The 19823-nt window shown below is 33.5% G+C and overlaps 1 protein-coding gene across 2 annotated transcripts in view; it reads right to left on the reverse strand.

Annotated features, from left to right (window-relative positions):
• LOC123560380 (uncharacterized) overlaps positions 1–19823 on the reverse strand; it is a 59628-nt gene that overhangs the window by 11001 nt on the left and 28804 nt on the right. For both annotated transcript variants that reach the window (XM_045352576.2, XM_045352577.2), the window contains exon 2: positions 5207–5366. In XM_045352576.2, the coding sequence (XP_045208511.2) occupies positions 5207–5366 (160 nt within the window). The remainder of the gene's footprint in view (positions 1–5206; positions 5367–19823) is intronic.

Here is a 19823-nt window from a genome sequence, read left to right on the forward strand (position 1 = left end):
TTAATGAAACGTGTATGGTTACCTCCTTTCAAGTGATTTTACATTTCGTAATTTTATTCTTCATATGCCATAACTTTGCATACGACATTACATAATTATTCAGTTACTGATGCTGAAAAAGTCAATGTGTTAAAGGTTTTCATGTTAGTTCTTCGACGGATGATGAGTACGAATCAACACTCCGAAATTTTGCACAAAAACTCGGAATTCAACATAGAATTTTGATATGACTGAAAATGAAATAATCGACAACCTGTAGTACTAGTCAATAAAGCTAAGAAGTTATCGAATGTAAAAGGAATCGCCTGCACCTGCATCCCCACTCCCCCCTGCCCAGTGTGTTTTATTCCGTCGCTCCTTACAAAAGTAGCTGGAAACTAGCAAATGTTAAGCCGTTATTTAAAATGGGCTCAAAACATCAAATCAAATTTTAGATCATTTTTATATAATCTGCTTGGATAAAATCATGGATATAGTAGTAGTCAAACATATTTACAATTATCTCCATACAAACAATTTGATTTATCGAAACCGAAGCTAGTCTAGATTTTTAAATGGCAATTCAACCGTTTTTTTCTATTAAATGATATTCATAATCCATTACGTAAAGCGTTTAATGAAAAGGCAGCAACCTGCATTGTTTTGTGTTATTTTTTTTTAAAAAAAAAACTTTAGATAGGTGATGGCTCCCGGTCTTATCTTTGAATTGCATCAATATCCAATCTCTGGAAATTTTATAAATTGGCTATCTATCACGAGAAAATTGGTTTCGTGATTAAAAAGACTGTAAATGCTGGTGTTCCTCAAGGCTTGGCGCTAGGTCCCCTTTTATTACTGACGTACATTAATGATATACGTGAAAAGTTTCTCAGTTTCTTTAAACAATACAGAATATACTAAAAGAACTCCAAACAAAGAATAACAGACTATCCCATATTGGCCAAAACAATGATGGTCTCGTGTTCTTCTTCTTCCTGTTCCAAGTGTTTGTCTTTATTCTTTAATAGTATACAACTTGATTTTGTTGAACATAAAAACCACCTAGGGGTTATATTGTGTCAAAATAGATAAATGAAAGAAAAACGATACAAAGCTGTTCGAATTGTTACTAACTTAACATGTTTACACAAAATCTATGATACCATCGTCACTGTAATTATGGAATAAACTTGATCAAGATACTCGGGAAGTCGAATCATTGCCATGTACAAACTAAAGAGAAAGTTTATTTCACCAAAATCCATATTTTTCTTAACTGATGAAAGACAATACTATGTATTACATGCGTGCATCAAAGGTAATTGTAGCAATTTCAATACAGACCCCTTTTGTATTGATTTAGTTGCATATGAGCACGCAAATGTCTTGCCCTCTCAACGTCAACAAACATATTTGGTATCGAGAACAAAAATGGTGAGACAAGGTTCATGCCCTTTAACTGCATAAACGTACAAAAAAGGCTTCTTTAAGAATCTAACAATGTTATCATTTTATTGAACATTTCTCTAAAATTCCGCTGATGGCACTATTACGGGTAGATGCTGTTGAGACGTCAAGGGACGGTAGATGCTATGCGATCGGCATATTCAGGGAAATTCATTAACTGAGGAGTTGTGTTTTGTCTGCGTTTACTCTTTCTTAACTGTTTTTTTCCTTTACCAGTATTATCACACAGTCTTTCCACTTTCCACGAATGATTTATCGAAACCGAAGATTGAAAAGTCCAATTATGGTTAATGAAACGTGTATGGTTATCTCCTTTCAAGTGATTTTACATTTCGTAATTTTATTCTTCATATGCCATAACTTTGCATACGACATTGCATAATTATTCAGTTACTGATGCTGAAAAAGTCAATGTGTTAAAAGTTTTCATGTTAGTTCTTCGACGGATGATGTGTACGAATCAGCACTCCGAAATTTTGCACAAAAACTCGGAATTCAACATAGAATTTTGATATGACTGAAAATGAAATAATCGACAACCTGTAATACTAGTCAATAAAGCTAAGAAGTTATCGAATGTAAAAGGAATCGCCTGCACCCCCATCCCCACTCCCTCCTGCCCAGTGTGTTTTATTCCGTCGCTCCTTACAAAAGTAGCTGGAAACTAGCAAATGTAAGCCGTTATTTAAAATGGCTCAAACATCAAATCAAATTTTAGATCATTTTTATATAATCTGCTTGGATAAATCATGGATATAGTAGTAGTCAAACATATTTACAATTATCTCCATACAAACAATTTGATTTATCGAAACCGAAGCTAGTCTAGATTTTTAAATGGCAATTCAACCGTTTTTTTCTATTAAATGATATTCATAATCCATTACGTAAAGCGTTTAATGAAAAGGCAGCAACCTGCATTGTTTTGTGTTATTTTTTTTTAAAAAAAAAAACTTTAGATAGGTGATGGCTCCCGGTCTTATCTTTGAATTGCATCAATATCCAATCTCTGGAAATTTTATAAATTGGCTATCTATCACGAGAAAATTGGTTTCGTGATTAAAAAGACTGTAAATGCTGGTGTTCCTCAATGCTTGGCGCTAGGTCCCCTTTTATTACTGACGTACATTAATGATATACGTGAAAAGTTTCTCAGTTTCTTTAAACAATACAGAATATACTAAAAGAACTCCAAACAAAGAATGACAGACTATCCCATATTGGCCAAAACAATGATGGTCTTGTGTTCTTCTTCTTCCTGTTCCAACTGTTTGTCTTTATTCTTTAATAGTATACAACTCGATTTTGTTGAACATAAAAACCACCTAGGGGTTATGTTGTGTCAAAATAGATAAATGAAAGAAAAACGATACAAAGCTGTTCGAATTGTTACTAACTTAACATGTTTACACACAATCTATGATACCATCGTCACTGTAATTATGGAATAAACTTGATCAAGATACTCGGGAAGTCGAATCATTGCCATGTTTATGTACAAACTAAAACGAAAGTTTATTTCACCAAAATCCATATTTTTCTTAACTGATGAAAGACAATACTATGTATTACATGCGTGCATCAAAGGTAATTGTAGCAATTTCAATACAGACCCCTTTTGTATTGATTTAGTTGCATATGAGCACGCAAATGTCTTGCCCTCTCAACGTCAACAAACATATTTGGTATCGAGAACAAAAATGGTGAGACAAGGTTCATGCCCTTTAACTGCATAAACGTACAAAAAAGGCTTCTTTAAGAATCTAACAATGTTATCATTTTATTGAACATTTCTCTAAAATTCCGCTGATGGCACTATTACGGGTAGATGCTGTTGGGACGTCAAGGGACGGTAGATGCTATGCGATCGGCATATTCAGGGAAATTCATTAACTGAGGAGTTGTGTTTTGTCTGCGTTTACTCTTTCTTAACTTCTTTTTTTCTCCTTTACCAGTATTATCACACACTTTCCACGAATGTGCCGTAATCTGGCCAGGACCATTTACTGATGTTGTAGTTACATCATTGTCTAATTCATTTGTAAATGTTTTGTAATGTAACATTTATTAAATAATTTAAAGCATATAGTTTTGATTATGAAATAATATGTTTCATTTTGTGATTTGTCGTTCAAATGCATATTATCATATAACTTGGGCTGCGCCCAAGTGATATAATTCCTTCACCTCTGAACTCTAAACAATGATTTTATTTAAAATCAAGCCACAAAATGAGATATATTATTTCGATTCTAACTCGTTACAAAGGAGTTTTAAGAACATCCTTGACGACATCATTCAAATATTTGCCTGTTTTCTGTTGGTTTATTTTCCATCGCACCTCTATGCCGCATGACGCTATGACGCAATTATTGCGACATCAGAAAAATTAATTGTTGTATAATAACACACATTTTTCAGCCCTCTTTGTTTAATAGGAATATGAATCAGATCGTGTTAGAACACTATTTGTAGTCGATGGGCGGTAATGCGTCGGGGGTAATATATACGACGTATATCCGCCCGAGCGTATAAATTGTGTTCAAAGACGGTTTTGTTAAAAATTGTTTTGATTCTAATAAATCTTTTATCGTAAAATTTAGAAAAAAATAGCATAGAACTGTTTATTAGCGCTTGTATGGCGCAAAATGGTAGGTCGTTACTCTCCTTTGTTTATACACGCCAGGACCGGAAATGGTAATACGTCTTGCGGAATAGTTCCATTAGGGCGCAAATGATGGCGAATTATTCTGCACAGCTAATAACCATCTCCGTGTGTGTGTAAATTAATTAAGACAGTTATGCTATGTGACATTTTGTTTTAAACATGTTTCGAAGTAAAATATTTGATCAGATTTGACAGCGCTATTTCTAGATGCGTACATGGCGCTAATTATCACGTCGATGAGAAGTCAACATAAGATCGTTGTGATGATTAAAGCATTGTTAGTCATATTAAAATATATGTTAGTTGTGTATGCATTTATCAAGAAAATAACATTACACTAAAGTTATAAAGGTTACTAGTACTAGTGCTGTAGCTGGAAAACATATATCAGTCCGTAGAAAACATTAACACTTTGCATAAAGTAATTTATAACAGAAGAAAGTGTCCAAAATGTCTCGGTTACATTGTAGAAAATATTTATCAAAACAGCAATCCTTAATTAAGTTTATTCCAATTTCCTTAGATATAGTGGTACAAAAAAGCAAAGAATAATGAATGACGTAATCATTTTTACAATTGTATATAAAATGACCACTCTCTGTATATGTTAACTTAAAAAGTATCAGCAATAATATAATGGAATTAAATATGAGATACATGCATATGATGATAAAGATTCCATTACGACGTTTCACATTCTTAATATGACAGTAAACGCTGTCATTTTAAAAACGTGGTTTTATTTATTTCACATTTTCTACAGAGCTAATGTATTTTACTGATTTTATTTTTTTTTGTCGTTTTGTCTCTCAACAGACTTTGCGTTAAAAGCAGTAATAACTAGTATGGTTTTCTGCAAAATGTCACGTTCTATCGCAACTGAAAAACTGAAGAAACAAAAGGACACCAAAAAGAAACAATCAAGGAGGTCGTCAGGGAAAAGATCAAAAGATAACACAATTTAATCTTTAGCCTGCTGGCGGCATGTGATCCAGTGCAGACCAAGATCAGCCTGCACATCCGTTAGTATTGAATGATGGACCAGTTCATTTTAGAAAATTAGTAGGGTAAAGGTTAAACAAGTAAACAAACCTGTTTGTAAGGCTGACATTATATCACTAGCTGTTCTTGTATTGGTAAAACGTTTGCCAAAACGACCTTGCGGGCGCCACTGAGGAGCTCCGTCACCGGCTGACCACGTGATCAAAAAGATGCAAATGAAAATAGACAGGGTTTCTACAGCTTTCATTATCTGAAATGAAGAAAATCATGTTTTAGCACGAATGTAAAATTTGTATTCTATTCACGGTTAGCTTTCTTGCAAAAGCTTATTCAGACAATAGGGACGACAGTGTCCCTAGAACGCAGGCTTCGCAAAACAAATCCCTAAAACAGTGTATGTTTGATTGATTAGACATTAAGTAAATAATGACACAAAATACGTAGACTAAGTACAGGTAGACAACAAGTACAGGACAAACACATAGGCACCACCTTAGATAGGTCAGTGGCGAAAGCACGACTGGAGAGTCAGCTTTTTATATAAGTGATGGAAAAACAAAATTAACAAAGCTATTGTCCGTCATATCCATTTCATTGTTCTTACCTTCGATAGCTATGGTCATACTCTTGTCTTGATTTTTTTTAAATATAAACACATGTTTAGTTTTGATGTACATTTTAAAATCACTTTGATTAATTTATTTTCATAAAAGTACTGGTATGTTTAGGGATTAAAAATATGGATAGGTGACAAGATTTCTTGCTGGGAAAAACCTGTGTTCAACTTTATATGAAATTCAGTACAAATAAATAAAAACGTTTCCACTGTGAAAATACAATATACATGTATCTTTTTATGCGTTATTTTATTATAAAATCGGCCTTAAGTTTTCGGGAAAATGCAGATATAATTTTACTCTTCTTGTTTAGCAACACCATGTCATAATATTTCATGAAATATACTCTTGTTGTTAACTCTTGTGTTAATTTTTGTGATCTGAGCTTGATAAAAATAATGTTGTTTTTGTTCTTGTCACAATTTCGCCATGCGAAATGTCTGGATGCCACATTAAAATATTAAAATGACGGACTGTGAGACAGAACTACTCCGATTATGGTAGTTTTGCCAAATAAACAGAAGACATTTTTTAAAAAAAAAAAAAAAACCTAAGAATTCTGACCCAATCGGGTCTCAATTTTCATTTAGTTTAACTAAAAGGGAAACAAGTTATTGTTAAGTTTTTTAACGTTTAACTTTTTTTCGGCTTTTTACTGACTAAAGCTATACCATGGATAATTTGCCCTGTTTTATCTTCATACATTTTGCATTTAATTGGGATCGAGTTTTGACCATCAATAAGAAATAATTTGAAATTTCACTAGATAACGTAGTTTAAAAGTTTTGACAATAAAAATGGTAAAAATAAAGCCAAAACTAGTTACCAGAGTTTATCTAAACTCAGTGTAAAAAAGACCGAATTTTGAACCGAAAGTACATGTGCTGGAGTTGTGTCGCTGAAGCCAAAAGCTTATTCTTATGCAAAATTTCTATATACGCAGACAACTGTACAGACAAAATAACTGATGGTTTTCGTCTACTGCACACATTTTCTAACCATTTTCTTTTTCTGTAGGCAGTTGAAAAAGAACTATTGCACTCGAACCCAAAACGTACTATAACTTTTTTGCCTTTACAATGCTGTCAAAGAATAGACTTTGTCCTGTAGGCAGCTGAAGTAGAACCACCAGCGTTGGTAAATAGGCATATGTAAAATGAAATCGCATTTATAAAGGCTGAGAAGTGTCATATTTATTTTGGTAAAGGATAAAACTTTGTGAAAAGTGAAGACATTTATTTAGCACACAATGCACTCGAACCCAAAATGTGCTATACTTTTTTTGCCTTTACAATGCTGCAAAAGAATAGACTTTGTACTGACACATTGTTTTGCGAAATATAAAGCAAAACTCCACTTATTGGTCCAAAACAACTCCCGCACACTTACCACACTTTTAATTCATAATTCTTCCATTATGTTTACAGCAAAACATTTCTCTCACTTAATCTTTGAGCACAGTACCACTACACGTCCTCTCACTTTATTTTAATCCTCTGAAAACAACTTTACAACAGTAATATTTTTTAAACTATAAATAAAACTAAATTTATTTTTAGTTAAAAAAAAGTAATTATTACTATCATTATTTATTATTATTTATATGCATTTCTGTAATTAATACTATATGAAATAACAAATATAATTTTAATTACAGGTAAATACCTCAGTCATGTTTCCTTGATGATATCTTAATAAGTATAATTGAAATAACAAACACGTGTATATATACCCGTTTTACTTACATAAGGCGATGATTTTATGAAAAACAACTTATGATCTTGTCATTGAGCATTGAGACACAGAAATCATATTTCGTTGAAAATAACACTTTGTTAAATATGTGTGACGTAAGTGTTAACATTTACACATACGTTTTTTCTAGCCAATTTTAGCAAAATTCGACACATCAGATTCATAGTTCAGCTAAAGAGCAGCGAATCTCGATTTCTCCTTTTTATCGCTAACCATCTTTCACAGGAATACGCACCACCATTGGCGAATACATATCAACTAAATATGAATTCCTAAAACATGTATCAACCCTTCTACTCAGGGAATGGAGTTTAACAGTGCTGGTATCCTGATTTCGTGCATTGTTTTAATTTAGTGTGAAGCAAGATTTTCCCTAGACCAAACACCACCATCTTTGATATAGCGTTATCAAATGTGCTAAGAATCATTTTAACTAATAAAATAGCTATGTTGTTCATCCAACTAGCAAGTTAGTTTGTTCTTGCCTCTTTAGCAGGGCAAATATTCAATACAATGTAGTCCAATCACAATGTGACATGTCAGGGACCTTAAGGGTTTAGACCCGTAATAGAGTACCTCCTTTTGAAGAGTATTTAATTTGAACCATAAACCTACTTTGACTGAAATTTTTCAGGTGGGCGTAGGTTCAAGCCCCACTGGGACTAATTTTTTCCCCTTATTTTCCTTTTTTTCTAGTAAGTATTGATTTATGGTATAAAAGTGGAAATTTTTCATTTGATAAGCAATTTCTTGCTATTCAAAGTGAATTTACCTCTGAAGCAGAAGGGGCAGAATTAGACATCTTTAAAATACCGAGTTAGATGCGATAAAAGTTCTCTATTTTGCCTTCACTCTTTAGATTACATATTGTGGAAGAAATGTAGGTAGGTTTTACTTCTGCCCCAATGTTATTTTTGAGTGAAGTGAGCAAACTTAAAACATTCCCACATGACTCAACCTTAATTTTTATAATGCTGGAGTTAGAATTCTGTCTCATTAAATCCGTTTACTTGAGACACCCTAGAAAAAATGATATTGACAGTTTTATTTTGTGTTTAATTATTGTTTACCAATAGTTTGAAGTTTCTTTTATCATATCAAAACAATGGTATAACGAATTTTCTGCAAACGTTTTGGACAGTGGCCATCACTTTGCATTTTGTCTCTACTTGAGCTTGTGGAAATACATAAATTATACAAAATTTATAAAATAAGGGCACGGTAAAAATTGTTTAAAAATTGCAACACAGTGCGAAACACGGTCAACATTAAGAATATACCAAACAAATGCCATTTTTTAAACTTTACTGTTAGGGGTCCAATACCTTAAGTCTTATCGAAAATATAATAGCGTGCACTTTTGTGACGTTACTGTAATACTAATCATACAGTGGCTTCATAAATATAATGTCCGGGAAATCCCCATATATTTGCATTATCGCAATTTATATTATACGAAAGCGGACTCGTGTCAAATGAAAAATATTTATCGAATCTATTATCTCGTGATTACGAAATAAGTTTCTCGTAATTATGAAAAAATATCTCGCAATTGCGAGAAAATATATTTGATAAATAGGTCTATTTTTCATTTGACACGATTCCGTTTTCGTAGTTTCAAGAAAAAATTACTTTACACGTGAGCCTGTTTCCCAACCCTATGAACACTGGGTAAGAAACTTTACTAACGTTCGGTTCCTCGTTTCATACTGTCCCTCGGGTAGGAAAAACCCTGCCTTACCTGCAGATATGTAAGATCAATATAGAGAGATTGTAAAACAACTGAGCAGTTTGACTCAATACACTAGACAAATACACTGTTACCTCAGTCACTGCCTAAACCAGTGTTTAGGGAAATATAATTATATTTAAGAGCCTTCTTGACGCGGCAATAATAGATATAGGAGATAATAAAATATTCTACAGCATTGTTTATCCGAAATGAATGGAATAATTCTTTTTTAATATCATTCCATTTGAAGATCAGCGCATTCAGAGACAGCAGGAATACGTTTTTTTTGTAAATATGTATATATTTACTTAACTATTGGAAATCACATATAAGCTTAGGCAGGGTTAATTTCAAATAGTCAGAGGTCCTCCCACCATGTCAGACCATAGCTGATAGAGTTTTGTTACTAGATAAAAGAGATCTAGGTGTGTTATGAAACACGCTAATATTTCCCACAAATAGGTATGAATGACGATGTCAATGAAAAACAATATTTACGTTTCACAAACGCACCTATTAACGGCTCAAGGCGACATAAATGACAGTCAATGTCATAGTATCAATTACTGTACAAACTGGAATAAGCTAATCTATGTTTGATACAACTTGGCCTTGTTGCATCTTTGTGACTTATACTTCTTAATCAACACATAATTACTTCAAAAGGTTAAATTTTGAGGTTAACTTAAATACAAGGCGTATTTAATTTAACTGAAACTATTCTTAAAGATGTTTATCATTATGTAATATTTCGGATAACAACTAAACGGATGAAAAATAAGTACTGAAATACATTTTCCCGTAGATTTATACCTTAACTTTAATAAAAGTTTTGGGCCCGTATATCTGCGAGGCAATGTTGTATTAATAGATTATTTGTCCAGTTTTTCCCTGTGCCCTAAAGATTAGTTTAAAATCATAGAGGATCTATATAGTGAGCTGCTATTGTCTCTTCAGGACTTCCCATATACCAAAGTTAATAGGGATGCGTACAGAAACCTCAGGAGTTATGTAATATTTTTTTTTTTTGTAGTTTTAAGAAGTTATATATGTCTGTTAGCGAACACTTCTGGAAACAGATAAAGCAAATATTTTTTTCATAAATGTTCTAGAAAAGTTTTAGTTTTATCAAAACCATTTCCATGTAGCATTTAGTTTAATGTTGACAAATTGAGTCTCAGTATTGCCTGGAAACGATACTCTATCTTCCACAAATAGGTCACGCAGCGAAAGAATCAAAGTAAACGATCTCCAGGTTCTCACGAACACTAGCACCTTTACTGATATTTCACAACCGCCAATGCCAATACGTTCCATCTAAGCATCATACAAAATGTCCAGATTTACCTTTATCCGGTGACACTTTTTCTTACACAACCTCAAGGAACTTGAGCTGATGAACCTAGCACTTTTTCTTAACTTTTGCCCTTATTTTTGAATGAAAAACAGTTAAACGTCTCGAGTGAAATTTCCTTACTTGGACGACATATGTCTTTCAGTTGGAGAACAGTCTTTTGAGACTCTATTAGCGATTGACTAAATAGCAGTGGGTATTGCCGTAGTATGCCGTTGTGTTGCAGGTTTCCTTATTCCTTCAGTACTGTTTCTGTTGAATTGAAACCCAGTATTATTACGAATGTATAATTAAAATAATTAAAAAATGAGCCGCACCATGGGAAAACTAATGGTCTCTCTAATTGCAATTGGCTTTGAAAGCGAACATCATGGATCCTGACCAGACTGCGCGGATGCGCAGGCAGGTCTGGATCCATGCTGGTCGCAAAGCCACTATGTTGGTTTTCTCATGGCGCGGCTCAAATGTTATATCTCATCTCACTGAACACGTTATCAAATTCCTACATAAATGACTCAATAGCCCACGCACTTTGACTGGCAATTTGCCACTTAATTTCTCGGGTGCACCTTATAAGTTTTCTAACAAAAGTACATGTACATGTATCAATAAATTATTGTAATGCTGGAGATAGTACAATGCAAAAGGTTCGAAACTCTCGTGCAATCTCTCATAAAGTTAAGTTTCTAAGTGCTCAGTTATAAGTTGAACACCTCTTGTACATAATTATGCAGCCAAAGCTCCTGATTTCTTAATTGAATATCATAAAAGATGAGTTATAGTTTAGGTACAAATAGAATAAACCTATACAATAAGTCCACAAAAAATATTTGTATTTTGGCCTGGCCCCGTCTTCGCAAAATATTTTCAGTCTCGGCTGAGTTTGATAATGAAACTTTATTTGTCATTTATATCCAAATAGTTTGTTTAAAACTTAATTTTAAGCTAATAACTATTTTCAAATGACTTTTCGATATTGATGATCAATTTCAGGTGGAATTAAGTCTTGAAGATTTAGTAAAATTGATATTAAAATTTCAAGCTCAAATTCAGCCGAGACCGAAAAATGTTTTGTGATCAAGGGGCCTGAATTAGAATGTGTAATGTGATAGCAAAACCATGGCAATTTATTTTTTAAAAATTTACAATCATATTAGATGCTAATTAAACACAAAAATATTGAACGTGTATGTGTTAGGAATAAATGCTTTTTTTAAGCCTCCTTGCTGACATTAGAGACATCATCAATTCATCATTGGAGATTCAACATTAATTGGTGTTCATTTGAAGTATAAAATGCTTGTGAGATTTCAGCATTTGCATAAACAAGGTAACGGAAGATAGATACGGTACCTAATATTATAGTTATATAAAAATGGCGCAAACAGAAGAGCATACCATTTATTTTACTTGCAAAATTTTGTCAATACGCCGTGTGGTCAATATGTTAAATTTTGACAGCGGCAACGGCTTTGTTGCTTTGGTGGATTTCATTGCCATTGCTTTTATTATCTTACACGACAATTTTATTTATACTAGGTTACATCTGTACTGCATTAAAAAGAGTTTCTGTAACTGCAAGGTAAATGCCCATACGATATGCAAATTAGGTACATTTGTAGACACAAGTGCTTACCATAAAATTACAATATGCAAATTAGGTACATCTGTAGACACAAGGTGCTTACCATAAAACTTGGAATATGTCCTTTAGGTGTTTTTGTAAGATGTTGGTATGATTATCAGACAGAACGTTCATTTCTGTATCGCTCTGATCTTTCTAATACATTCTGAGCTCTTGATTATTCTCGAAGAACAAATTTAATAAAATGTGCTAAAGAGATTTATACAGTTTATATGTAGTTTTTTCATGAATGTTGTTTTCTTTCCTTTGATCATACCATATCGGTAAATTATCCGCTGTAATAAATACCAGTTCTATATTTAAATTAAATATGTTCGAAATTTAAAAATAACATCTAGTTTTTTTGTTAAAACGATAGGCCAGAGATCTTGAAGTAAGCTATATTTTGGGAACCACATTCAAATCTATGCATTTTCGTCTAGAAAAATAAATAGTAGTAGAACAGTTATTTTTACTAACTGCATGTTTTAAAATAGGACCAAAAATTTCGAATTAAATGTTGCCTTTCAGTATAAAAATGTATAAAAGCAAATATATTATAAAAAAAAATAAGTAACTCCTGTATAAAATGTTCACACAGAAGGCAAGCTCAGATGCAATTTAAATTTTCAGGTACCATCACTAAGGTAGAAATACCAGTTCAAATTTCATTAGTGTCTCATAAAAGTCAGGATGTGATGATAAGGGAAACAGTACATTTAAGAAAAACAAACAAAGATCTCCATTTCACGAAAAACATGAACGTTAGGCAAAACGAAGAAAGCGAAACCTCTTTATTGGAATCATTTTTTCCTTAATAACCTTGTGATGAAATAATATAAGAAAACGACGATAGAAACATCGCTCACTTACACGAGCATCTACAAAACTAATTCACCTGAATATTTCGGCTTAGAAAACTTGGATAATTGTATGATTTCACACTGGCAGAGTTGTCGATAATGTGCGAGAGGCATGCTCCGCTTTAAGAACTTACATACGGATGAATGTACCAAAAGCATAACGTAACAGTAATTGTTTTTCAATTCTGAGTGCAGGAATTAAACGTTTTGTACTTAATAGCATTTATCTCATGATATACGCCTATTTTCAGTAAGATTCCAATAAGAGCAAATACTATTAGAGAAACCAGTGAACCATTACTCAGGATCATCAATCAAGATACATTAACATCGTGTTTCTAGAACGGCCGTTACAGATTAAAAACATGGGATTGGGAATATTTCTTTGAAGGTGTTCATTTACAAAGTTTGGTTCATATGGAAATGGTTTACGGATCAGCAGGCTTAAGAGATAATCGCTGCCATGATAGCGTTTTGTTGGCGATAAAAATAAAATGATCTCGATAAAAGCAAATAAATGCATTTTTTGTTTGAACTGTAGAGACTGAGTATAAAGTCATTAGATTGTAGGTGGATAACAGTCCTGTTCATTATTTAAATGGATAAAGGTCATTTGTTACTTAGATAGTTTAATTAACTTTATATTATATGTTGTATTTATACTTTTCGCACATACTTTCTTATTTTTCAGTTAAGACCTTTAGCACAGGATTAGTTACAATAATAATTATCAGGAAAAGTTGTTATTTTTATTCTTCTATACAGAAACATCTTGAAAATAGCATAAATTTAATGGCTTTTAAAAAAAAATAACATGTAAGACAAAGTATAGATCGTTGAAGACAAAGTGTCAGTTTCCCATATCGATATAAACACGATTGTTCTTTGAGTGGACACAATTCAAATCAAGAAGATAACTGGAATAATAGTCATGTCTATTCGTATCAGTTATCAAATAATTAATAGTCATGTATATCAATATCAGTTATGAAATAATAAATAATAAGTCATGCCATCCGTATCAGTTATCAAATAATAAGCAATCATTCATGTCTATCCATATCAGTTAGCAAATAATAATTAGTAGTCATGTCTGTCTACATCGGTTATCAAATAATAAACGTGTTTAAATAGGACGTTTTCTGAACGATTAGTAATTAAAATACAAACGGCATGATACCTATCATGATAGATACTACATAAAAAAACAAAGCAGCACGACTAGATAGTTTAACTCATAAAAATCTGAAAAAGACAGACGTACGGACGAACAAATAAATGAAAAATACTATCTACTTTATGTGATAAATTTGTTTTCAGTCGGAAGGAATGCAAAACCCGAATTATGCAGGTAGGACGGCTTTCTCCATTACACGTATTCAATCTGAACGAGAAAGAAATTTACATGACTTCGCCGAGGTACTGCAGTGGTTTTGTACACTATCATTTTGTTCGTTATAGTGTGGTGTTTTTTCTTATCGCGCACGCTACCATGTGTGCACTCCTCAATGAGTTGCGGTTTGGGGAGACTACGTTCTTGGAACGTGGCTTTTCCTGGTGGTTATTTGTTCTTGCTTGAGATACAGTAAGTAATAATAACCCCAAAGAGATTAGATTGACGTTATACCACGAAATACTCACAGACACAGCTAGGCATACAGAAAATCTGTATGGCTAGTAATATATATTGTAACTATACTAGAGTTCCACTTAAGCCAATGCTAGCGGGGTGGGGGCATAAGGGGTGTTGCATATTCCATTTCATTCGCAATCATTAACAGATTCTGTCAGGTCGAGTCTGCTATTATGTTGCTTGCTTGAGTTCTATGCTTCCAAAGAATGTTTTCACATATTTTACTATTTAAAAGGAGTAATGTAGTGCTAGATGAACTGTTGAAGAATATCCTCAAGCATATGTCCTGCATTTGAATGTCTATTACATTTCACCAAGTTTTATACAATACAACATTACCTGCCATCATATCGTCTACAAATATCAACAATGAAACAATTTTATCTTATTGATGACATACCGCATGTTAAGTGTTCAACCCGTTTACAGTTGGACACTACGCTTCCCTCTTTGATTGTGTCTGACGGAAGAGGGGGAGGACTCTATGATAAGCAGTTTTTAAATCACACCAGAACTGAACTGTTTTGATATCTGTCTTCTGGCCTGTTTCGTCGGGCCCTTAAGGGTGGTTCTCTTGTTGCTCTGTCTTCTGCAAATGCATTGAGTACATACGTTTTTGGTTCTCAAGGTTTGCTGTTTATATACATGTATTATACAAGAGCATTTTTGTGTTTTACATGCCATGCCTTTTTGTTTCCATTACGTGTGTTAGAGATTCATCTGGCGGGGATAACTTTTATTTACACTGTCCCGTGTCTGTCTATGGAACATGATGGGGGTAAGAGTGAGGTTGGGTGCGCATCATAAACCGGTTTAAGCTCCCCAGTTGTGTTTTTGCCACTGACCGTTCCAAGGCGGTGCCCCCCTGTGTTCCTTTATTTGTTCGTTTTGTCCTCGTGTGTTTGCTTTGTATGCGCGCGCGCGTGTGTGTGTGTGTGTGTGTGTGTGTGTGTGTGTGTGTGTGTGTTTGTAGTGCGCACGTCTGCGTGCTGTGGGTTTCGTTTTGCGGAGGCTTTGTTTTTGGAACATGGCATTCCCTGTTTGATATATGTCCCTGTTTTTTTCTACCAAAGCAGAGAAGCTAAAATATCTATTTCAGTTATCTTCTTTTCGATCAAAGAATTTGGTCCAATATGTTTTTTGTAACTATTATATGAGTGATATAACTATGAGTCTTGGTATTCTGCTGCCTTGACAAAGAGGTAGGTATCCAGCGGGCAGATGGCAATAATGAGTATTTCTACTAGTATTACAGTCTGAAGGAAGTCTACATTGAGATAAAAAAAATGAAAATATACCCGTGACCGCGCAAGGAAGATAGCTGTTGCCTGTGGTAGGTATCCAGCGGGTAGATGTCAGTAATGAGTATTTCTACTAGTATTACAGTCTGAAGGAAGTCTACATTGAGATAAAAAAATGAAAATATACCCGTGGCCGCAAGAAAGATAGCTGTTGCCTGAGGTAGGTGTCTAGCGGGTAGATATCAATAATGAGTATTTCTACTAGTATCACAGTCTGAAGGAAGTCTACATTGAGGAGACAAAAATGAAAATATACCAGTGACCGCAAGGAAGAAAGCTGTTGCCTGGGTAGGTATCTATCGGGTAGATGTATGCAGTTGAGTATAAAATTACTCATGAGCTTTTTAAAGTAAAAATATCTTTTAACACTTTAATAATAAAAATAATAAAGCGAATTTTCACTCTGTGTTAATCAGTGCAGATAAAGTATGTTGCTTTGAACACAATGTCCCAATTATGAACAGGGTGGTTTAGTAAATGGGTTATATGCTTTTTCGTTAAACCAATTGTAAACAGCTGTAGAGATAATCTAGAACGACATGTTCATGCTTAAAATTCATTTTTTTTAAAAATGGGAACAGAGTTACATTACCGCTTATACAAAAAGTTGTTTAACCGTAAGTGGTCACCTTCTTTTATGTGGTGTAGTAACACATAACCTTCTTCCAACTAAAAAGAAAATTAAGCGTAACAATTTTCATTCGTTTGATTCTTACTTAGATGAGAATCGTAATATTTACTTATGTTCACTGTCATATGACACGTTACAACATACATAAAATTTGAAAACAGACAATAGATGGAAAAAAAGCCCTTAGAAACAGGCAAAAATAAAACACACCTGGAGACAATTAAGGAATAGCTGCGAACAAGCAGATAACAGCTGCATAATTCTTGGAGATAGCAATAGATGCAAGTAATGTTTTTTTCCAAAGTCAAATATGAATGAGAAGGAAAGACAAATACATATTTTCTGAAATATCTTAAAATCTAGAGAGAACAGTGTCGAACAGAATCGAAAAAGCAATACAATCAAGCAAGCAAATTGCCGATGTTAATGCTAATATTACATGATCCATTGGCAACATAGAACGCAAGCAAGCAAATTGCCTATGTTAATTATAATTTCCACGATAAAATCTATAAGAAGATTCATTGGCAACATAGAACGCAAGCAAGCAAAATAACAAACGACACTGTTTGAACGGGTCTTGAAAAAAATTCATCTAAGATTCTGGATATTTGTTCTAAGTTTTTCTGAGACTTTTACTGTTGCTGCTCTTTACGGGCTTTGTCGTTTCCCACTTTCTGTTATTTTAAATGATGGTGCTCTTAAATACTGGTTAAAGAGAAAACTACAGAGCCGCTAGTATATAATATATTTGTAGAACAGTATAAACTGACAACGCTAAATCTACTTGGGCAGCTGTTATAAAATCTCAAACTTAAACTACATGTCTATGTTAATAATAATATACATGATAAAATCTATAACGAGAATCGTTGGCAACATAGAACGCAAGCAAGCAAAATAACAAACGACACTGTTAATGAGAAGTAATGAAAAGTGTAACATCTCTGAAGCCCCCCCCCCCCCCCCCCCCCCCCCCCCACCTCCCCAAGCAGCGGTTTGAGCGGAATTTTATTGCACAGATATTGAAAGGTCTCTATGATCCCAAAACATTAGAATTATTATACACTAATAAGCCACAAGCACCGGCTTTAGCAGAATTACAGTCAGTCTAATTTGTATTACTATAGAAAGTTCGAACCGTTTTGTTTTTCAAATAGGAGAAATATTTAGATATTTGTAGGCAATGAACTACATAAAAAGAAATGTCTTATGTTAGATTTTGTTGACATTATCTAAACATTATCCGGAGAGTAACTGCTGTGTTAAGAAATTTATGAGTATATAAACTTTGTTCACAACAAATGGAATCTGAATAGCATTTCATGTTATGTTGTCCACTTTATAAAAACTTTCGTGAAAAATAAAGTAGTGATCCTTGTTTTTTTTCAAAATTTGTTTGCTTGTATACACAGATCTACTAGAATATTATCAGCGAATGATAGCAAACTTATTAGAAATACAAACAAATATGCCTATTCTGCAATGCAGGTTGAAAAAAAAGTTACAGCTATTAGTCTTCTATAAAAACTCCAAGATTTTTGTTAAAATGTAGTTTTGTAATTGTAGTATACATGAATTATAAAAATTATGTTTGTACATATAATATTTTGGCAATAGTTTTCATATAAAAATACATTTTGTATCTTGATATACCAAACATAGAAACTGAAAACTGATATTATTTTGTTATTTATTTTCTTACGAATGTGATTGTGCACAGTAACACCAGGTGATTGTAGTATTAAATAACTAGTTGATTCATAAGCTTTTCTATGTGGCAAATATAACCATAACTCAATTCCACCCATATCCAGTCAACAATTAATTATCCGCGTATTTGTTGCGACACAGTTCTGACAAAGAACATATGACATCAGAAATGTATTACTGTCGTAACAGGTATACAGGTTATTTTGTACATGGTTATCAAAACGTGTTTAGAAAGCTAGTTAATGACAAAGAAGTCTTTTTTTCGTGTTTCCCAATACTGCATTGGTTGCTAACAAGACACAGCGAATATTGTTTGAAAAGTCATAATAATGTCCGATTTTGACCGCATAATTATGTTAAAGACCTATTTCGGAAATAGTTTTAAAACAAGTAGCATTTACAAAATGTAAAAAGTTCGCACGTCATGTTGCAGATGCAAAGATATTCAAATACATGAAATGGCTCTACAAATTTCTTCCCGTTATGTGCAGTGTAGTAAAGTTATACATTATAAACAGTAATCTTTTGCCTACCTACTTTACATATTGACATAGTATGTAGTAAGTAACATAGTGCATGATTAGAAGAAAACGAATAATAGTAAGAACGCGTTATCGACCTGGTCGGCGTTTTTACCGAAGTGTAATAACATAATTCACTTCAAACGAAGTGGCATCAATATATGCAATAGGGAATCACCATAACTTCACACATTCATTCGACATCTTCGAAACAAATGAAGCTATTTTATAATCAAAGTCTGGAATAAACAACATTTTCTCACAGTCACGCATAATCCAACACTCGAACGTCTTGGCACTGGGATAAAACGTTAAATAATGCCAAGAACATTTTTTTTGCATACCAGACGGGGATTTCCGGTATCTTTACCGGTGCTGGAAAAATCCATCTTACACCCCGGGGTGTAAGATGACTCTCGTGCTGTAAATGACGTATAAGAACTACATATATGTAGAAGATTTGTGTAGTAATTTATATTCTATTTAAAAACGGAATAAAAATTCAATACCTTGACAGTTCCTATTGGTTCCTGATAGTATATTTCTCGATTCAAATCACGTTATTTTATCAAAAATTCATAACGTTACGCTGCAACTGATAGAACAAAACCGGAACTAAACATTGTTGTTTGTTTTGAAACGTCATGACGTCTTTCCTGTTTACGGGCGTTGGTTTCCCGCGCTTTGTTTAAATACACTGCCATAAGAAATAGTTCTAAAAAGAAAGCTGTTCAATTGATTTTATTCTTATTATTATTTCTTGAAATCGGTATACAAGAAAAAGATTCTATCACTGGTTGTAGGTGCAGATGGAAATATCCGGCTATCGGGTAACTGTTTAGGTGGTAACTCGGCAGGGAGCCTCGTTACCGCCTAAACAGTTACCCTCGAGGCCGGATAATGTAATGACAGATGTATACGTAGTTTCTAATAACACCCGTATGTACAGAACTCTTTGACGAG

Source organism: Mercenaria mercenaria, chromosome 10 (assembly GCF_021730395.1).
Source record: "Mercenaria mercenaria strain notata chromosome 10, MADL_Memer_1, whole genome shotgun sequence".
Lineage (NCBI taxonomy): Eukaryota > Metazoa > Mollusca > Bivalvia > Venerida > Veneridae > Mercenaria > Mercenaria mercenaria.